Raw genomic sequence first — 23,881 nt, forward strand, 5'->3', positions numbered from 1 at the left:
TGAACCAGATTTTACTCTTCCAATTGAGTATAGTTTATTTTTTACATAGGCCATTCATAAATCTAAACAAATGCCTATAATAAAGCCAGAAGACAGACCCTGACAACACATTTATTTTGCTAATCATTCTGTGAAACATCTGAAATGAAGACTTAAATACATCTGAGCCAAAATAAATAGCTAAAAATCCTTGTTAAATATACTGCAGCTTAGAAAAGAAAAATGTATAGATGAGATAGACTTTTAAAAAATGATCTCTGACCTTCCTGTGTAATAGACAACAGTTAAGGGAAATGGTTAATCTGAGCTTGGTTCTTAACAAATAATGAAATGGATTAAATGTTCTCTGTGAGTAAAAGACTTAACAATAAAATCAGTTCATATTAGCACCAAAATAACACTGATAAGGAGTGTCCTTCAAGAAGGATTTTCAGATTTAATTGCTGTTGTCAAAGTTGGTACAGGCTTAAAACAAATACCTCTAATGTGTACCCACAAAGCAGGCAAAATTAGAATAGGCTTTCCCTAAAGACTTGGTAAACATTCAATTAAAACTTAACAACTGCAAAGTATAAGCCAGCTCCTCCTCTATCAGATATCTCAGTATCTTAAAATTACTGGAACTTTCACAGGGTTTAAATCTTTATTTTCATTTCCTGTAAGTAAGGTGATTGAGGTACTGCCTGGGACAAAATTAACTTGCACATTCACAATTTCCATATGTATTGTTTGAATACTGGAAAGAGGAAGAGTTGCAATTAACATGACTTTAGGCTGATAAGCTAAATTTTAACTGCTCATAGGTGAAAAAAAATACTGTGCTGATATTTTCAGTGACATTATGAAATCACATCCTATTTTCTGATGTATATCCTATCCTGTTTCCCAATGCTAATATATTTACCTTCATTTTTCTTGATGGTAAAATTCGGATTGTTGACCATTTCTGGAAGAAGACTGTATAAGAAATAATGTCCATTTTTGGGATCATCTTTGTCCATGGCACTCACTGTTTGAATGACCTGTAACATAAAACTTGACGTCAGCATTTCTGATGACATCAGAGGGCTCGCACTGCCTTTAAAAGCTGAGTGACATTCCTCTCATGGAGTGATACTTTGGTCCAAGGAATCTTTTCCATTTTCTAAATTGTTATGGATGGTTTGTGCCACGGATAAGGAGAAACATTCATCACTTTGAAACCTAGCTCTGATAAGTTCATGAAAATTAAGGTCATTACCTTTGTGTCCATTTATTATCTGTGGCTTGAAATAGCAAATTTCAGGGTATTTGAAAACATTTTCATGGGGCATTTAGAGGTTTCTTTCCATTTGGAGTATGGGCGGGCTTCTAGAATGAAATTTGGAATTGTACAGTGATTGTAGTGTGGCTTCTGGGAGGATATTGGAGGTAAAGGACTTAAATCTTGACTCCTCACAGCTCCTCTTTCATTTTGCTGATTAGGCTGTAAGTGCCAAATGGCGTGTTCCTGGACACAAACATCACTGCCACACACCTTTCTGAAGAGTTGTGTCTTCTGTTCCCTCCCAATAATGAATACTGTTTTTAAAGCTAATGGATAACACATGCAAACAATGCTTTGGAATGTATCCTAGATGAATAAATTATAGGGTTTAGAAGAATTACCACCGTGCAGAGAACTGTTTGGATAGATACACATACTCAGAATCGGTGCCAGTTGAATGTGCTTATTTCATTTGCAGAGCTGCATTAACTTAGTGCTAAGTTGTTTCTTGGGAAGTCAAGAGAATTCACTTAATAATTCATATCTATAAATTTGTGATATTAATCACTTCAGTATGAAATGCTGGGCAACAGCTAATGGAGTATAAATGATAGCTTATACTTCCACTGTAAATAGCTACAACATAATTTCTACCAAAAAAAAATATGCCTATGAAGCATGACTGTCAAGGAGATATCAGATTTACCATCAAAAATTAACACATAAACACTTTTAGGTTTGTGAAATTTAGAGAATACAATTTGATGCCTAATATGTCTGTTTGAACAACTATGTTCTATTCAACTTTGCCAGTATCATTAAAAAGAAAAAACTGGATCACTTTTTTTTTTTTTTTTGAGAAAGATATCATTGCCTTGGACCTTATTGCCTACATAAGATGAGAACCACAATTTAATAACATTTCCAATAGCTGTAGAGTTTTGCACTGTATCACCCACATGCTATATGGTATGTTATTTCAGGCATAAATGAAATAACTTCTCTCATTTTCTATTTCTCCATTTTTTTAAAATGGAACATATTCCTACTTGGTAGGTATTTTACTCTTGTTAAGGACCTTGTGAAATGTCTTATAATTTTACTTAGCTTGAGTAACAGAAAATAGCACAAGATATAACTCATGGATAAAACAATGAGATAGCCATTAAGGTGATGGAGTCCAAAATAAAGCTGCCTTGATAGAAGTCATAATTACTAATTGCATGACATGGAGGGACTTTACTCTTTTTGAAACTCAGTCTTCTTGTATTCCTAAATTTTCAATGAAAATAATACTTTTTTTCATAGGATCCTTTTCTTTAGGTAAATTCACATCAATTTCTTAATATACTGTCTGGTTCCTAGTAAATGTTCAATGAGTATTAGTCATCATCATTATTATTGACTATTTTTTGTTAAGGTCAATACCATTTTTTTCATGACATAGCACCTTGATAAGTGTAACAGCTTTGATATTACATGAACAAGGCCTCACTTCTATCAAATTATGTAGGAAAGCAATTTTATTTATTATATCTAAACAACTGGCATATTTGCCTTGACATTTAAGGGCAGAGAGATTCCCTGGGGTTCCAGTTTTATAAAGAAGGGGAGAAACTCTAAAACCCAGATGACTCTTTTATTATATACAACCTACACATACAAATATTGAACAGAATAATTTTACAGGAGCCTTCTTTTAGGCAGTTACAAAGAACAGAGTTGGGGGGGGGGGGATTACTTGTGAGTACATGTAGCATCATCTTCTTCCTTTACCCAATTTTGTTTCAAAAGACTTCTCTTTCCAAGTGCACCTGTTGAAGAAGTAATTCCTGAAGTGTGTGAGCACATGTGAAGAAGATCAGGGACTTTCCCTGGTGGTCCAGTGGTTAAGACTCCGTGCTTCCAATGTAAACGGCATGTGTTTGAACCCTGGTTGGGGAATAAGATCCCACATGCTGTGTGGCATGGCCAAGAAAATATTTAGAAATGAATAAAAATAAGAAAAACAAATGAAAAGAGGATTTCTTGATATTCTGGGGGTGGAAATCATTCAAATTTAAATGCATTCTTGAAGTGTAATTAATGGATAGATCTCCTACAAGCAATACCATTCTTAATATTTCTAAGTCATCTTCATGAAAACGACTCATACATGCTGGTAAGTGAATATACATGTTAAGCTCTCACAACCAAAACAAAAGAGGCAATAATTTAGCTTACCTGAAGTAAATGAGTGTAATTACCTGTCATACCACGTCTCAGAAGTTTGGTCTAAATATTACACCTGCAATGAATATTTTCCCCACCGTTTATTTAAGCCAGGAACTCTGTAAGACATGCGACTTCTTGAGCTTGTTGAACCAAAAACTCTTGGAATAGGGCCTAGAAATCTGTGTTTTAAACACTCTTCTTGGTGATTCTGATGCATGCTTAAGACTGGGATCACTCTTTTGAGTCAAGGGAAATGATTGTTGCCTATATGCCCCCTGTTATTATTTATTAGGAGAGTTTGTACTGTCAAATGCACATCAAAATCAGGGCATTATGGGTTGGAGAAAAAATGGTGAAATGGTGAACCTTTAAATTATCTTCCAAATATCTTATGAACTGGCTATGGTTAGGACTTTGGTTTAAATCATTTTTGACACTTCATTTATTTTTAATGCAGATGGCCTGGCTGGTCATTTTCTCTTAAAGTAGATGCCTGGTAGACCATTTGGAGGACTTTATGCTATTAAAATGCATAAAGTTACCCATGTTTAAAAGGCTGAAATCCTCATTGATGTAATAACATCTGAACACACTCGGTTTTAAACAAGAGAAGAAAAAGAAGCAAGGAAGTGCACCTCCACACAAGCAGACTTTATAGGCACACTGAGTTGATGACAAATGAAAAGTACACACATTTCCCACTCTGAGCTACTTAGATATCAGTTGATTTTTTTAAGTAATTGGAGAACTATTTCATGAAAATGATATAAAAATTTTGGAGAAGTTATCAATTTGTTCATAAGTGATGAGTCAGTGCTTTCCCCCCTCTCACTGCTGTTATCAATACTACTATTGATATGTAGTATATCGATATACTACATACTACTGTGTATGTCATACATACATAGCATTTAGTGTAGGGGACATATGTATACCTATGGCTAATTCATGTTGATGTCTGACAGAAAACAACAAAATTTTGTAATGCAGTTATCTTCAATTAAAAAATAAATTTTGAAAAAGCATCTAGTTTAAGTACTATCCAGCAACAAAGTTAGGATGCAGCTGAAAAATCGAATGTTTGCTAATATATTGTGGATTAAGTTCAAAGGAATCTAAAAGCTAATATACATCTCATCAGAAAAAAACAAAGCTTATCTGAGGTCAGGCATAAGGAAATGAATTTCCAGGTTATACTTGGATTTCCATGGGAGCAGACTCTGACTTGAAAACAAATGACCTTTCTAAGGCATAAAACTGAAAAAGGAAGTTTTTTGAGAACTGTGGGCCATATCATAATTCTGACTCTTAAAAAAATGATTCATTGGTAATCAATAACATAAATCTCAAATTATAGTAAAGCAAGAATAGTAAAGGAAACCTCAGATTGCTCTTATTAAAACATTTTCTTAAGCTTTAGTTTAGACTTTTATACTGACACAAAAATATTTTAAATAGTACAGTTTTGCTGTCATTATTAACTTTTCAAAAGGCAAGCAGCCAGCAAACAAACACATTTCTGGTGATCTGATTGGTTAACAATTTTAAAATCCTCGTGGAATCTATAAGAATATCCCCTCTGAGTTTCTATAGGTATTATGTATTGATTTGTTCTTAAGTGATGAGTGGGGTTTTTTCTTCCCCTCTCACTGCTGTTACAAAAGTATCTGACATATGGTAGCTATTTAATAAGTATTGTCTAAATGAATAAGTGAGTGTATGAATACATAAATCATGTCAGGCATGCTTTAGCATCATCACTAATTCTTACGTAACCTTGAGAGGTAGACATGAAGAATTCTCGCGCATCAAAGACATTATGACATCTGATTCCAAGTAATTTGGATAACAAACTCCTATATCCTCCTGCCCCTGTGTTAGGTTGCCTCAGAATCTTCTTGGTGTTCATACCTTCTGCATATGTACTTCAGTTAAATTGGGGCTCAGACCTCTAATATTTTGGATAGCATAAGGATGAACTTCTCCATCGTTGCCACGTATGTTATTTATTTTATGAGCATTAAAGGTTCCCTTTTGATTTTAAAGGTGAGCGGGAGAAGGCAATGGCATCCCACTCCAGTACTCTTGCCTGGAGAATCCCATGGACGGAGGAGCCTGGTAGGCTACAGTCCATGGGGTTGTGACGAGTTGGACACGACTGAGTGACTTCACTTTCACTTTTCACTTTCATGCATTGGAGAAGGAAATGACAACCCACTCCAGTGTTCTTGCCTGGAGAATCCCAGGGATCGGGGAGCCTGGTGGGCTGCCGTCTATGGGGTCACACAGAGTTGGACACGACTGAAGTGACTTAGCAGCAGCAGCAGCAGCAGAAAGCGAGCGAGTGAGGAGACATTAAAGGCAATATAGAAAAGACAGGATAATTTTTGGTTTCCCATTCATTCTTTGGCCTATTATTGATGGTTTTTATCAGTGTTAACATTCCTGAAATACTAACTTCTAATTTCTTAGATCGAGCTTCCCTATGGCTCTGTGGTAAAGAAGTCACCTGCCAAGCAGGATACGTGGGTTCGACCCCTGGGTTGAGAAGATCTCCTGGAGTAGGATTGGCAACCCACTCCAGTATTCTTGCCTGAGAATCCCAGGAACAGAGGAGCCTGGTGGATCACAAAAAAGTCCGATATGACTTCACAGCTACACAACAACAAATTTCTTAGATCAGCAGTTTTCAACTTGAGGGAGGGAAAAGTGAAACATGAAAGCAAAATTGTAAGAAATTATTTATATATGCACTTATATGAAGGGAGGGTATGTAGCTTTTATCAGATTATCATTGGTATATCTAACCAAAGAGAACAAAACAAAATAGGCTAAGAACCATGCCCTGAGTGATCTTTGAAAATATAAATTATGTCTACAAGAGAAATCACTTTATGCCAATGATGATGAATTAAAAAAGTAGGAAATATAGGAACTTGAGAAATTACGTTAAAACCCACAGGATGACCCAATTATCCTATTATTTTCAAAACTTTGTAGCATAGTTCTAAATAAGCACTGTTCATATCCATTTAATGGATAGTTCCTGGACACTTTAAAAAAAAAATAATTTTCAAGGCAATTCAATTTCTACCAAGCTTTTCCTTTTACTCCCCAATGTGTTTTCTTATGTCTTATTTCTTTGCATGAGTATACCCTTGTCTTTAAAAAGCACTAGGTGGCTCTTTAGAGTGTATCTTAGAGGTCTGAACTATAGAAAATACAGCAAGAAAATGCAGATTAGATTGTGTATGTTTCTTTTAAACACTTAGTAAAGTTGTCAGACCTCTGGATAGACTTTTGGGGCCTGTGCCTTCACTAACCCGCCATAGAACTTCCAACATATTTGTTTCATTCTTTTTCACTCCACTTCACTTTACTGAAACTGAGTTGACATAAAATGATACAAAGCAAAGACTCTTGAAGGATGTATTTATACAAAGTTTGAATTTTCCAGTTGCTCCTGTTTCTTATTTTCTTTTGCTGGTCTCTGCATATTTCATGTGAATATTGTATACCATTGAAATGATTAATATTTATTTAAAAAAATTTCTCCATCACTTGCTCTGCTTTGAAAACCTCATTAGGAGGGCAAAATTCACAGTTTTCAACATAGTTTAGAAGTCTTAACTTGCTTTTTAGGCTTATCTGCTCTCCATCTTCTACTATATAACTTCACAGGAATATTTCCTGATGCCTCATGAATATCATAAACATTACTTCCTAGGCTGAAAATGCTAAGCATAATATTGTTTACTCTTCTGAAGCAAGATTTTTAGAGCTGAGTTCCATTTATCACTTGTTATACAGTTTTCTATGAAGGAAATTCAAAAGACTTTATAATCAACTTTGTTTGGCAAAGGCCAAGGACCATTTGGTTCTAACACATTGGGGATTCATATGTATTTATTAATGCAAAGGGATCTTATATTTAAACAAAATAAATACAAGATAATGTTTAACTGTTTAATACAGTGGTTCCCAACCTTATTGGGGAAAACAGACACATACACACAGACACACCACATACCGTAACATTTACTGACACACTTTATCATAAAAGGGCTTCTCAGGCATTCCCTTTAAGACATGCTATCCTCTAAAGCCCCGCATGAGTCTCAAAGTCCTGGAGCCCTTTTTAATCTCCTTTTGAAGGTGTTGTGTCTACATAGCTTGGTGGTTATAGCACTAACACCATTTGCATCTTTGCCCTTCTGATAATACCTCCTCTTGGTATAAAGTGAAGTGAAGTGAAAGTTGCTCAGTCGTGTCTGACTCTTCCTGACCCATGGACTATATAGTCCATGGAATTCTCCAGGCCAGAATACTGGAGCGGGTAGCCTTTCCCTTCTCCAGGGGATCTTCCCAACCCAGGAATCGAACCCAGGTCTCCCACATTGCAGGCAGATTCTTTACCAGCTGAGCCACAAGGGAAGCCCAAGAGTACTGGAGTGGGTAGCCTATCCCTTCTCCAGCAGATCGTCTCGGCCTAGGAATTGAAGTGGGGTCTCCTGCTTTGCAGGAGGATTTTTTACTAACTGAGATAAAATCTTGCGCAATTTATGTCACTAACACAAAGCCTAGGATGACAACATCCTAATGGTTACTGTCAATTTCACTTTCTTCAAAAAGGTGTGCTCATCACCATGGCTTCCATGAACAAATAAAACCAAGCATACACATGTGGCCACCATGCTTCCATCTAAATTCTTATCCACTAGCTTGAAGGTTGAAAATAAAACAGAGTAATCATTCAGTAACAGCCCAAGATTTGTAAACAGTCCTTTATACCATTTTTCCTCCTGCGGATCATTACTTATTTAGGTGAGGGGCCAGAATAAAGCCTGTGGATTTGGATTCATGCAAGAAGGTCAGCCAAAACATACAGAGGCTGCAAACATGATTTCAAAAAACATTTAGATTGTATGTGGTCCTGTCAGTTGATTCCAATGCACTTGAAGAAAATAATTATATTATCCCACAAATTCATATGGGGAGAAGTGATGTAGGAGCTCTTTCTTTACCATTGACAAGTATAAGACTTATACGTTATCAGAGGAAGAGTTACTCCAATATAGGGGAATAGATTGTCCTAGCTTATATTGACTCATTTAGGGATTATTTATAGTGTTTCACTCCAAATCAAAGCTCATAAATATATAACAATAACAGCAATAAAACCAAAAAAATCTAATATTTTGCTATTAAAATTATGAAACTAGTTAAAATATGTAGTACTAGTTATTATAGTTATTTATTGAGCACTTGATATTAAGCTGGATATTCCTAAAATATGTTTAAACTAACAGAAGACCCAAGGTTACAAAACTGGTAAATGGCAGATCTATGACGCAGACTTTTAGACTGTGCTAGTTTCAAACCTTCAAAACTTCGGGTTTTTTCACTTTGCCTTTTTTTTTTTAGCTTTCCCCCTCTGTCAAAGTGCCACTTAAAAAGTTATGCTTCTATTAGAGACTGTCTTGAAAGGCTTTGTTACATGTGTCGTCTTCGCAGAGTTTTATGCATTCCACTGATTTACCATCTCCTTACTCCACCCAAAGTAAAATGAAAATTGTATTTTATGCATTTTGTTGAGGCTATCAGTTTCATCTGTTCTAAAATCAATCTTCTCTCCCTCTTGTGTATGCAGATAGATCCTGAAAGATGCCTTCTGGCAGGAAAGTTAAAATTAAATCTTCTATATTTATTGTTTCATGAGTGTTATAAAATGCCATAATTTTACTTCATTGTTTAACATTTATCAGAAAAAGACCAACAGAAACTAAATATATATATATATATATAAATAGAGTAGCAAACTCATTCATTGCTGCTGTTTATCAAGGGCTAATTCTACTTTTCTTATTCTGTAGAATGCTTTTGAATAGAGTGTGTTATTGATCATGGGTGTTGACTTTTTTTTTTTTGAAAAGTGCTCATTCTTGATTAGAATATTATCCTCATTAACAGAATTCCAAAATCTGCTCCTTGGGAAGCATTGTGAAATCCTAGAAAGTACAGGGACTGGGACACCTTCAAGAATAGACTTTGAAGCCCATGTTTCTTAATTTTCATGGGTGTGGATAGACTCTTACTCTTTTCTCAGCCTCAGCTTCCACATCTGTAAAATGTCTTTACACCACGAACTCCAAGCACAGTGGTGCTGAGTGCATATTAGATGTCTGGATGTATTACTGGATGCATGGAAGCATGTAGCCTCCCCAGTCACCTCTCTACCCCTTGACTGCCAGCACAGGCCAGGCTACCATTATCTTTTGCAATTATATCCTTTTAGATGATCTTCCTGTTTCATTGCTCATCCCCACATCTGTGTGTGTGCGCGCGCGCGCGTGTGTGTGTGTATGGATTTTATTCAAACATAATACTTTTTGTCAAATTTCACCTTTCTTATTATACTCTTATTAAACTTGCTTATTACCCTTATTATTCTTAGCCACAGATGTCTTCAATTTTTCAAACACATCAAGCTTTTTCTCCCTTCAGGATCTTTGCACAGGCTTATCCTGTTGGCTAGAAGATTTCTGCTTTCACTTCTTGTATGACTACCCTCTCTCTTTTTTTTTTTCAGTTTCAACTTAAATTATCCCCAATTAAAAAGTAACTGTCTTGACAATGCTACATAAAAGATCTCTGCTTTTCCTATACTCTCTTCGGTCCCAGTTGTGTTAGTGTTTTCTTCAGCCTAATTTTTAAAGTTTATCTTATTGATTCATTCTATCCTTTTTATTATCCCTCTTCCTCATTCAGTTCCATTGGAGGGAACACTTTTTTTGTTCCTTTTACATTGTTTCTCCAGGTAATATTGCAAAACTTGGCATCCTGTAGATGCACAGTAAATATTGTTCAGTAAATAAATGAATGATTTTTCATTTATGCACTATATGTCTGTGAATAAAACAAGTGTCTCAATGGTAACATCTGAGAAATTAATTATTAAAATATTTGTCACTGCTAAATTAGAATGATGATTCTTAAATTTTGTGAATATCCATTACATGAAGAGCATTGGCTAGATACCTATCTACAAATATAGGCTATTATCTTTTTCTTTAACCTGTGATAGTCCCATGATAAGCAAACTTTATTGCCTCAGTATTGGTCAGAGAGAAAAAGGATTAAAAGAGATAAACCAAAGTGTGTTTTTAACCCAGACATAATTAACTTGATGCTAAATAGCATATCTCGACTTCTACAGATGATGATGAAGCTTAAATTATATTCCACTAGTTTATTTACAGTAACAGGGAAGCTCCTTTCTGAAGGCGGAAAAAAAAGCGCTGAAAGGGTCTACTGCTAACTAATTTTCGAATGATAAATATTCTCTGAGACTTCAGAGACCTTGACTCACATTTCATATTTTCAGTTCAGTCCCTGTGTCACTGAACCATCAGGAGCAAACTATTCTAATTCTGTATGTATGGTAAGCAAGAGGTAAGCATCTAAAATCAAATCCTAGAAAGAGCCTCCTGAGGAGAGAACATGTAGAACAGTTATGGAAGCCCCTTTGGCCAACACTGGCCACTGATGTTCTGTAACTTTCACGTTTGGTTCTGAGTGTGGTGGTATCATCACGGTGAAGGAAGACACTGGCTTCTTCTGGTGGAGCTGTTACGTGGTCCTCCACCTCTCCCGTCAGAGGTCCATTCTCCTCAGACAGAACCTGGTTTATCCCCGGCTGACTTCTTCTCAGCACCTGATAGATGTTCCCTATCTCTGGTGGCATGTGTCCTTTTTAAGGGATCTTTTCATTAAGATAGTTCCAATTCCTCTCATCTCTTCAACTTCCTTTCTGCCCAGAGGACTTGAGATATTTTCTTGCAATTCTGTCATTTCTAATTTTATTAAGTGTCTACCAGAGAGAAAACTCTATATGGAAAAAGACTGATGTTTGTCTGCCACTAAATCCCCAGTACCTAGCCAAGTTCTGGGACATATTAATAGTTTGTATTCAATAAGCATTTACTGACTGACCCAAGCTTATCAAACTATTAGATACATACATTTGCAGTCATATGTCTTCCTTTCTAATTTTAAAATCCTCAACTCATACCCTCATTTCTGCATTGACCATCAAATAGGAGTAAGTGGAGAGAATCTTTTCATTCATCCTGTTAAACTGAGGGCCAAGTCATGGCACTATTAAACTGGAGACTAAAAATATACATCACCTTATAACTTTTAACTTAAATTACCTGTAGCTATTTGGGGGAAATTATGTTAAGTAAGAGCAACTAGCTAGTTACTAAGTTTTAAATAAGAGTAACTAGTAATCAGAAAACACCACATTAACATTTAACTTTGAAATGGAGGGATTATTTAAAAGGATTCTAAAAGGGGTTCTCATTGATTTTTCCCTTATAATATGGACTGTGAATTCTTCTTCTCTGTCATGGGTGGTCATTACCCTCTTAAGGGAACCAATTCAAGAAAATGTCATCTTTCACTTCAGCATCATGAGAAGGTGGTAGAGTGAGACCAGACTCCCAGTTCTGCTTTCACAGTGAGCCTATAATAATTTCAGCACAGGTGTACCATGAACTAGGGATGTAGGCCTAGAGAAGAGGAAGGTGGTTTTCCTTTCTTTTTCTGTATTTTAGACTCTGTTTAAATGAGTCCAATGGAGAACAGTCAAGTGCAGTAGCATTCTCTTGTGCTCATATTGCAACTGGTTTTCATTCTCTGAGATGTTTTAGAAACCTCTTTACAGAGGGTCACCCAACGCAGAAGATTTGTTACAGATTGGGTTTTTTGATGGCTTGTGCTTGATTATTGCTAATGATATCCAGCTGCATCATATCCCAGACAGCAGACCTTAAATCCATATCTTCCAGGCAAACCAGACATTTCAAAGTCACCTGCACTTCTTTCTCTGAGGATGACATTAATTGTTGAAAAATATAGAGATGACTGAATTTAGTGCTAATTCAGTTTTTGACTTTTTTTTTTTGCATGAGACTGTGATAATTAATATTCCAATTTCAAAATGAGTCATGTGGTAGGATGAAACATGATGGAAAGTGCATCCATGCTGAACTTATATAAGTGAACACTATTTAGTGTGGATAACAAATATGAATTCTTGAAAGTGTTAAATATAAAAATGAGATATTTGAGCCATTAAAAGTGACCTGGGAATGATGTAATGAATCAAACATGAGTTCTGACTAGCACAAAGGATTCAAGGAATTCAGAGCTATTTAAACTGTATGTATCAACCAGTCAGCCATATGTCCAGAAAATTTTGCTGAACAGACAAATATCTGATATCTTCATGTAAATATGAAGTCAAATAAACATGCTTAAATATTCATCTGAGGATAAGATAGTGCAGTGTACACACACAACAAACATTTTTTTCACAGAGCGAGTCATTCATGTTGATTTGCAAAAATCATAAAACAAAGAATCGACTTTTGTTTTTTATTTTGATCCTGCATAGGAAAGGTGATGAAACAGTGTATTTTTTTCCTGAGGATTAAAAACTGATGATGAATCATTAAAACCTTGGAAACAGTCAAAATCCACAGGGTAAATCTCCGTATTTCAGGAGGTCTAAAGGCATGCATGTCAATATCACAAGTGAAGCCAATGTGGAATTTTTGAAATATCAATGCCATTGACTCTCTGAACTTGTGTGATGAGTTTTGCATGAACAATGTAGTTTTATTTAAAGTCTAAAGCATTTGACAGTTTCTGTATGATCAAAAATGTCTGACATAACTCTGTGATTGTCTACATCACCCAGCAACAATCTGGTCCACATAACCATATTCTTGAAAACTGACCTTGCGTGTATTTTGACCAAACTCTCTCCATCAACTCCATTCACCAACTTTAGCTAAATGATATTTACTGCCACGTATATATACTCCATCCTCAAAGGATCACAAATAAAAACACTCAAAGGATAAGACAAGTAAAGGGCAATTCAACATGATGAGATTAAGAAAGGCTGAAACTAATGTTAGAGTAGTATTTTAAAAAAGAGGTCCCCTTTGGCATTTCACTGCTGAAGGTAAATATTTTGATTATAACATATATGATGCCTAGTATTTAAAATTGATTTTATTATTAAAATGTTCATGTGCATACACATGTACTTGTGTCATCTTTTAGTGGATGGAAACAATGCTAATCCTTCGGACAGAGGAGAATAGTCTGGGGAAAATGTCCACTGTTTTATAGGGGAGCAGCAACTTGATCTTCTGTAATAAGTACATAAAACTATAGAGCCACAGTGCTATTCCCTTCTTAGGTGGAAAAAATCTGACTCTTGTCAGGTAAACGCTTGGCAAATAGTAAATTGCATTCCTAACACCCACATGAGGCACAAGAATAGTTGGATTAACAACTCCAATGTCATGCTGTCAGCTGCTGTTTATTTAAATTAAAATGTCACCATCCAGAAATAAATTAGGAAGTTGAAAAAACGATAAATTTCTTAAACATACAGTACTTTGGCACCTGTTCAAATAAATCTATTACATTTGTGGTTTTTTTCGAACTTTACATAGACTATTTCCATTATGACATTCAGAGTATAGCAGGTTTTGTTTTTGCTGTTGTTCTTTCTTAACTCTCTCCCTCTCTCCCACCTTCTACCTCCTTTCCTGCCTCCCTCTCCACTACATTCTCCCCTTTCCTTCTCCCCTCCTTCCCTCCTTTCCTGCCTCCCTCTCCACTACATTCTCCCCTTTCCTTCTCCCCTCCTTCCCTCCTTTCCTTCCTTTCTTCCTTCCTCCCTGTCCCTGTGTCGCCACTGTCTTATCTATGCTAATAAGAGAGGTTAAAAAAAAGTTTCATCAATACACATCAATACACAATTATCAGATGCTTTACTTGCATGTTAAAACCATGTTGTTTGTCTTATGTCTATCTAAATATAGCTACACCTAACAGATTTAAAAATGCACTTCCTACGACTGGTCTTCCTAGGGTTCCATTATTATGTCTTATTCCTACCTTTGATATGAAACTAACATGCCTTCCCCTTGGGCTTTTTTCCCCTTCACTTCCTGTCATTTGAAGGTTTAACATTTTGGCCCCATTACTCTAAGACCTCCCCTGTGATCATCCCTATCCCGAGATATTTTAAGCTCTTTTTTGGCTCCAGGTTCATGGCACCACGGGCCATTTCTTTTCAGGAGCCAGTTTGGTCATAAGTCAGAAGAGAATAACATCTTGGAAAGAAAAATACTCTCTCTCTTTTCCCATGTGAATGATTCTTGCCTATGACTTTGCAGGTTGTAAATGATTCAAATGCACACTATAATGCAGGTTAATCAAATATGAGACAGTGGTATACAAACATATTCAGCATTAACAACATGGAGATATTTACTTGGCCGGGTTTTCCATTTTCACATAAAAATGCCTCATATTCGGATGCGAATTCAGGGGCGTTGTCATTGACATCCAGCACTTTAATAGCAACAGGTACTCGGGATATCTGACTGTGGTTCCCTATGGGAAGGAAAAAATAACATCAGCATTGAGGATACTGCATTTTAACGTGCAACTCAACTTTCTTCTCGAAAGCCTGTGTGTCTGTTTTAACTTCCCTTAATTAGGGTGTTTTCAACATGGTGATTATGGAATCTGACCATTCAGTAAGGAAAAATAGCAAGTGCTTGGCTGCTTTAAAAATAAAGTATAAATTACTATTCTAAACACCATTTGTTGGAGCTTAGCTTGACAGACTCTCTCTGAACAAATTAAAAGAGGCTTCCTAGATGAAGAAAGCTTTATTTTATTGATAAAGCCCATTGTATGAAAGGAAAAAGAATTCTAAGATTTATCTCTTTGTTTATCTTGGGTAGAACACAGCCCATTTTTGCACTATTACATGTTTGACTGACTATAAAGATAAACATCAAAAACCCAAAAAAGGCTAGAACCACATTAACTGTTGAGAAGGTATCTTTAATAATGATAAAGGGGATAATCTTAAAGATAGGGACTCATATCTTATATGAATTTTATTTTGTACTAAAAATTGACCTTGGGATCTTTTTGGATTAGATAAACCAAGTTATTTTAATATTGTCATTTTCATAAAGATTTTCATCAGTGTAAACAGATAATAATCTTTTAATCTTTCCATGTCAATTCCAGTAGCATGGAACTTAATGCATAATCCTTAATCTTTAAGTCTTTAAATTTAAAAAGTTCTATGCAGACACACACACACAAACATGCATGCACAGAAATAAGGTTCATTAATACATTGCTAACCTGGCCACATGATAATTTTTTATTTGTAATAAATGCAACACTGTTTGACTCTGACTGTACCATGTAATAATCTTTTGATCATGCATAAATTACACAGAATGTATTGAAAAATGGAGAATTATTTGTGTTTCTGTGGCACTGAATATTTATAAGCAAGTCAAGAGAAGATAAATCTTTAGCTTTTGCATATGAAGACATAGACTTGTATTTGATATATCAAACTCTTCTTTCTGACAGCTGATTAAATTTTGACCTCTGAAACTTTCAAATATTCATTTTTTCCATTAAATATAAAAGTATTTTAAAGCACATGCCAAATAATCAGAGCCATGTTACAAAGTTATAGTTGGTTAACCCCACTGGCAATGCTACGAGATTTGAATTGGGTTAACTATCATGGCTATTCACCAATATGCTAATTTGATTAACTATGGATGGATGAACATCATCCTTTGGAATTCCAACCACTAAGTAACTTCCCCAAAATCACACCAGTAGCCTCAAATGTCTCACCTCTACTACTCCTTTTTCTTTTACTCTATTATGACTGATGAATTAACTCATTCCCATCCAGAGGGGATGCATGCAGCTCCCCACTTCAATGTAAGAGAAAGTTTTTGTAGCATGTGACCCTAAGACAAGAAACTTACACTGTTCCTTTTATCTACTTGAATCAGGTAGATGAATGAGTTATAAGGTATTTGCAATAAGGTCTGATTATATCCTTAAAGATGTACCTCTCTTTTCTACTCTGACCACGAGCTCAAGAGCAGTTGCTGAAGTAGAGAGAGGAATCTAGTGTTTGCAGGAGACAAGTAGTTTGGTGCCCCATCTCTGTCTTCCACTACGAATGTGATTCTGAAAATGATATTTAACCTCATTTTATTCCTGAGGAAACTGAAACTCAATACCTTGACACTGTAGTTATAGAACTGTTACATACACTATATGAGAAAAAGTTAGAAGTGCTCAGATCATAGCGGGTGCCTAGTCAGAAGTATCTTATAGCCTTTATGTTTTATCAGTAAAAGTGTCAGCGCTGTCCACGTTCAGTGTGCACTATGTCCAGTACAAGGTATTTCTTAGAATTGTTTCATTCAGTCCTCACCAAGGAGCTGTGAAACAGGTAATGTGATGTGGAGATGGATGTTCAAATGGCTTCATGTCTTTACCAATACATATCAATTTAAAATTAACTCCAAGACTCCAAAATCGAGTTTTGACCTTCCAAACATGAAGGTATTATATCAATGAAGTTTAAAACAAAATATATTTTGTTTCTTTGTAAGGTAACTAATCACTATCATTTCTTCAAGAATGCATATAGACTTGCTGTATTTATTTCAAGTTTGACTAAAGTTTGAGTACAAATATAAAAATCAAGCCAGCTAAATCTAATGGGTTGTGCCATCTGATATTCTCAGAACTGCACTAATAATCAGCCAGCCTCTCTGTGAAACTAAACAATTTAAATTTTGTATTTTTCTTTATACTTCTATTTCACCCTAGCAAAGCCTCTTTACTTGATTAATTTTATTTTGTAATTCTCTGTATTTCAACCTTGAGAACTATTGCTTATTTATTTATATACCAATCATTTCTTCCTTGCCACATTTTTAGACCAACGTTTGTACATATAAATGATTAGAGGAGCCTTCTATTATTCTTTAGTCTCATTAACCATTCAGTTCATAAACAGACGATGATCAACACAGACCTGAACAGTGAGTAATAGGTGCATTGTCTTAGAAGACTATATAAGTTCAAGAAAAAGCTGTCATACTCTTTAAACATGATTTTGCTCCTAGAGAAGTGAAGAAGATGCTGATCTTATCAATTTAGATTCACTGAAAATTGTTATTGGGGCAAAGTCTACTAAATGTGATATTTTTGCCTTCCCTCTTATGCCTTGTATACACACACACACACACACACTTCAAAGGCAAACATGAATATAAAGATTTTACTCTCACTATTTTGGCAGAAGGATAATTATGCCAAGGCACATATTCTTTTCTTTTCTTAATGTCACATTTGTAATGAATGTAGTTATCTCATAGATCTAAATGGCTAGCAGGTGGTAAAACTCAAGCATAGAGGATAGGGAATCTCTATAAGCTTCTTTTTGAGATGACTCTCAACATTAAAGTGATATACGGTTTCCTCTGATGGTAAGATCTGGAACAAGGTAGGTGTTTAACTATCCAGGGGCCCAGATCCCTAGAACAATACCATCTGATTTTGTTTTTGTTGTTAAAAGTAATACAGGTTTGGGAGCTATCACTTAATACTGTTACAAGATCACAAGCATATGATCATTGGTGAGTCACTGAAATATTTTTGGATGAGACTACAATTTTAAAAGTTAGCAGTAAGCTTTCTGACAAGAGAAGTTATGGTTTAATTTGTTTTCTTAAATGTATGAATGTCCCAGACACTTTGAATATTTCTAGAAACTGCTAAAACAAAGAGGAAAACAAAAAAAATATGCGTGCATGCTCAGTCCCTTTACTCATGTCCAGCTCTTCGTGACCCCATGGACTGTACCCTACTAGGCTCCTCTGCCCATGGGATTTCCCAGGCAAGAATACTGGAGTGGGTTACCATGCCCTCCTCCAGAGGATCTTCCGGACTCAGGGATTGAACCCACGTCTCCTGCAGCCCCTACATTGCAGGCAGTTTCTTTACCACTGAGCTGTCTGGGAAGCCCCAATAAAATATAACAATAAAATAGTGCTATATATCCCCCAAATATTCCCAAATGTGTTATCATTATCTATATTACATGAACGTGCATGATTGAAATTATTTCATCTTATCATAATTTTCGACACAAGTGTCATATTTACATGTTGAAGATTCACTTTTATCTAAATTAATGAAATGATGGGAGTTCAAATTTTAAAGATATTATAGAGCAATAAAATTAATTAGATATGCTTCTAAGGAAATTATTCATGTCCTTTGTGACTGGCCCCCAAATGTTTGCCTTTCATCTGATACACAAACATTAAATATAAAGATATTATAATTAGAAACTTGATTAGCATTCATTAAAGATTAATCTTCTAAACACAGGAGATGTGACAAAGTGGTCTGGAAGGAAAAGCCCATTTCAATTGGCCACAAAAGTCACCTCTTTTCACAAATGATGGAAAAAGGCTGAAATGGCACCTGGTATAAACAATTCCTTGACTTCTACCATTTGAATCTTAGTGACTTTCTGTCACCTCTCTGTCACATAGCCTCATGAATTGCCCATTAATTTTGCCCTTTTATAATCAAAGGTAATGGAATACTGCCAAGTCTACGTTACTTGGGAATTTGCTTCTAACTAGTTTCCACAAGCTGCTGTTTTTGCAGGCATCAACTGAAATAAACAGCCTCTCCTTTTCAGGCTATAAGAGAGAAAAAATAATTTGACAAATTTAGATATACTGGTGGGCTCAATAAATAATTCTTGAGCCTTCCACGAGTAGAAGGGTGGAAGGCATGAGCAGTAAATTACAGTCAACAGGGGGAATGCAAAGTAAGAGAATTTATAATTGAATAGGGATGAGAGGAATGGTGGAAGTTTATAAAATAGGATGATTTGAATTGAATATATGATAGAAAAGATAGCATCTTAGGAAAGTTAAAATAAAACTGATGGAAGTTTCCAAAAAGATTTTGGAAAATAATTTCAAGAGTGAATTTAGGCTCTCTGGTGACTAAGGAAAAAAGTTTTCAATGCACATTTTGCCCATAAATAGTGTGATTATTTCTAAATCACTAGTCATGGTTTATTAATCCATATATTATTAAACAGCATAGAAACGAGGTGAAATAGAATTAACCAGTACCCTGGTGTGTCTACCAACAGGGTACAAAAGCTGTTGGGAATTTTTTAAAATTTTTATTGGACAAATATATCACTTGTCTGTGGAATCTAATTAAAAATGGTACAGATAAACTTATTTACAAAACAAAAACAGACTCACAGATGTAGAAAACAATCTTATGGTTATCAGGGGGGTAAAAGGGGAAAGGAATAAATTGGGAGATTGGGTCTGACATATACATACATATATAAAATAGATAACTAATAAGGACCCAATAAGCCCAGGAAACTCTACTCAATATTCTGTTGGGAATATTTTTGATAGGTTTTTCTCTTTACAGTATTATTTGTATGCATTACCCTTTCACTATCATAGCAACTGTATGGATGCATCAGTTAAAACACAACCTATTACTTCCCTCAAATACATACCAAGAAATTTCAGCATCAAGGGAACCAGTTGAACACCAGAATTTTTACAATTTTTGATTATGTGATTGTGAAAATTCCAGCAAACCAGGCTGTAAAGAGAAGTCATTCTGTTTTATTCCTTAAAATCACCTTCATATTTAGAACAGTTTCCAACTAAATGAGAACTTTAATCAGATGGTGGCTTCGGTATCAAATAAACAAAGCTTGTAAGGTATAGCTTTTGTATGAACCAAGTAGTAGCTCTCGGAAGAAAGGTGGGGAAATGCTTTCTTTCACTGTGAAAGTTGTGGAGTTAGACATATTTGAAAATGCCTTAAACTCTCCAGAGAAAACAACTCTTAAATGGTGACTTTGGTTCAAGTCCTCACTGACCCCTGTCTGTGCTCCCTACTGACTGTGAAAATGCTTGCTGTTTGGCGCCAGCATTTTCAAATGTTCTCTGAAAGGGGAGAAAATGTGTAGGGCTCTTATTTATTACATTCATCTTAAGTGAACCTACATGTACTGGAGTCCTTGACAAGCCCTCACTCCACCTTCTCCTACACTCTATAATGAACCTTCAATGTCCTTATTTCGGCTCACAAGAGTTGAAGTCCTAAAGAGTACGGTAGGCACATTTATGGTGGTAAAATTCTATGGAAAAATTTTAGAGCCATTAAAGTAAGGACTGATGTTATGAACCTCTCAGATACTATGAGTTTATGAAATGTAAAGCTTTAACAGTCACATTCTGTATAAAGGCAACCTTAATGGCAGTTTATAAATGAGAAATTAGTACTAACGGGAACAGAACTATTACATTTTCCATTTTTATATTAATATGTTTTATAATACTTTGCTGCTGTGTGCTTAGTCACTCAGTCATGTCTGACTCTGTGACCCCAAGGACCCTCTGTCCATGGGGATTCTCCAGGCAAGAATACTGGAGTGGGTTGCCATGCCCTCCTCGAGGGGTTATATAATACTGCCTACTCTTACTAGTCTTATTTTCATGAACATTCTACTTTAACTTAAAATTTACAAATATGCATTATTTGCCAAACTTTTTCCCAAGATCTTTTTTTAAAAAAATTATTTATTTTTAATTGAAGGATAATTTCTTTACAATATTGTGTTGGTTTCTGACAAACATCAACATGAATCAACCATAGGTATACATACGTCCCCTCCTTCTTGAACCTCCCTCCCACTTCCTTCCACATTCCACCCCTCTAGGTTGTTAGACAGCCCTGGTTTGAGTTCCCTGAGTCACACAACAAATTTCCATTGGCTCTCTATTTTACATATGGTTATGTAAAATAACCTGTGTTACTCTCTGTTACTCTCTCCTTACAATGCCCCCTCTCCTTGCCCCCTGCCCCAACCTCTATGTCCATAAGTCTGTTCTCTATGTCTGTTTCTCCCCTGCTGCCCTATAAATAAGTTCATCCATACCATCTTTCTAGATTCCATTTATATGTGTTAATATATGATATTTGTTTTTCTCTTATAATAGGCTCTAGGTTCATCCACCTCATCAGACTTGACTCAAATGTGCTTCTTTCTATGGCTGAGTAATATTCCATTGTGTATATGTACCGCAGCTGCTTTATCCATTCATCTGTCTATGGACATCTAGGTTGCTTCCATGTCTTAGCTATTGTAAACAGTGCTGCAGTGAACATTGGGTTACATGTGTCTGTTTCAATTTTGGTTTCCTCAGGGTATATGCTTCAGAGTGGGATTGCTGGGCCATACGGTGGTTTTATTCCTAGTATTTTAAGGAATCCCTATACTATCTTCCATAGCAGCTTTATCAATTTATATTATCACCAACAGTGCAAGAGGGTTCCCTTTTCTCCACACCCTCTCCAGCATTTATTGTTTGTAGATTTCTTTATGATGGCCATTCTGATTGGTATGAGGTGATATCTCTTTGTAGTTTTGATTTGTATTTCTCTAATAATGAATGATATTGAGCATGTTTTCATGTTTATTAGCCATGTGTATGTCTTCTTTGGAGAAATGTCTGCTTAGGTCTTTTGCCCACTTTTTTATTGTGTTGTCTGTTTTTCTGGCATTGAGCTGACTGTATATTTTTGAGATTAATCCTCTATCAGTTTCATTTTCATGTTTCATTTGATATTATTTTTTCCCATTCTGATGGTTGTCTTTCACCATATTTATTGTTTCCTTTGCTATGCAAAAGCATATGCTTAATTAGGTCCCATTGGTTAATTTTTGTTTTTACTTCCATTACTCTAGGAGATGGGTCATAGAGGATCTTGTCATGATTTATGTCATAGAGTGCTCTGCCTATGTTTTCTTCTAAGAGTTTTATGGTTTCTGGGCTTATATTTAGCTCTTTAATGCATTTTGAGTTTTATTTTTGTGTAGGGTGTTAGGAAGTGTTCTAATTTCATTCTTTTAAACAGAGCTGTCCAGTTTTCCCAGCAGCACTTATTAAATGGACTATCTTTGCCCATTGTATATTTTTGCCTCCTTTGTCAAAGGTAAGGTACCCATATGTGTGTGGATTTATCTCTGGGCTTTCTGTCTTGTTCCATTGGTCTATATTTCTGTTTTGTGCCAGTACCATACTGACAAGACCTTTGTTTTTTTTTTTTTTGATAATAAGTCTCCTTCTAGAATTCTGAGTTGGATTTACATAAACCAGTGATTCATCTTTTATGATTTCTGGGTATTTTTAAAGATTAAGATAACACTGGCTTATAACATTATATAAACCTCATGCATACAACATTAGAGTTCAAGTGCAGTGTACACTAATGTGCTTCCCAAGATACTTTTAACTCTTTGTCTGCTTATCAGTTTGTTTCTTTTTGTTGTCTGTATTATTTTGCATTGTGTGTGTGTATGCATACACATTTTATGTGTTAGTTTTATGTACACCTCTCTTTTTTACTGTGTACTACTCTTGCTGAATTTGTGACTGGAAAATATCGACTCCCTCCTTTCACAGCCCTAAGTGCATGTTTAAATCCTTCTTATACATCTCATCTTTTTTCATACTATAAGACGCGAGGAATCAAAGTTTTGTAATGAGTTTATTATACCTTTCATCTCCTTTAGTAATCTAAGTCTTTGCAAAGTCTCTAATTCTACTCTGGCAACAAAAATTGCATTATGCTTCCATTACTAAATCTTCACTGTTTTTTTTTTCCCTCCCTTATTATTTTAAATAGGATTGATTCAAAATTATTGGAACTGAATTTCTTGGGATTATTCTCACAATGCAATTCAATTTAAATCCTTTATATATTAGAACCTTAATAATGGAGACTCACACTTTCAGAGGAATATAGATTTATCTAATATTCAGTTTAAATGCTTATTCAACAGCAGCTTACAGTAACAATTGTACATGCACACATAAACACGCACATTTTATTGGAGAAGAAAACTATTATTGTCAACAACCCAGCATGTACTGCATGGTCTGTTATGTACCGTCTCTTTGAGGTTTGTTGGGTTACCATGAAGACATTATTTTCTTAAGTGGGAATTTGCTTTCAGGGTATCTAAGACTTAAATTTATATTAGTCACATATCAGAGCAGGTAGTAAAGAAATATCCATCTGTGAATATCCAGTGTGCCTAGAAATCATGTGAACTTTAGTCACCTTGCCCATATTAGTCAAAGCCAGGAAGTGGTAAAGCTGAAATATTAGTCCAGAGCAGTTTCATCAATAAGTAAAAAACAAACACACAGAAACAAACAAAACCAATTCCCCACAGGCTCTCTTTTAGCATAGCACTTGTAAAAGACAGTCTTACAATATCATACTTTAAAGATGGACTATTTCCCAAATAATACACCAACCTAATAAACTAATAATATCAAAGAAAGGTGTGATGATTCCATTAACATGAATTTTTTGTTAGTAAATTTATCTTTAGAAATATATGTTTTA

The 23,881-nt window shown here is 35.4% G+C and overlaps 1 protein-coding gene across 1 annotated transcript in view; it reads right to left on the reverse strand.

The window, feature by feature from the left end:
- Positions 1–23,881, reverse strand: part of CDH8 (cadherin 8) — a 380,788-nt gene that overhangs the window by 57,127 nt on the left and 299,780 nt on the right. Inside the window, exons 8-9 of the mRNA XM_052655404.1 lie at positions 14,823–14,944; positions 905–1,022 (exon numbers count right to left, since the gene is read on the reverse strand). Of these exons, the coding sequence (XP_052511364.1) occupies positions 905–1,022; positions 14,823–14,944 (240 nt within the window). The remainder of the gene's footprint in view (positions 1–904; positions 1,023–14,822; positions 14,945–23,881) is intronic.

Source organism: Budorcas taxicolor, chromosome 18 (genome assembly GCF_023091745.1).
Source record: "Budorcas taxicolor isolate Tak-1 chromosome 18, Takin1.1, whole genome shotgun sequence".
NCBI classification, from domain to species: domain Eukaryota; kingdom Metazoa; phylum Chordata; class Mammalia; order Artiodactyla; family Bovidae; genus Budorcas; species Budorcas taxicolor.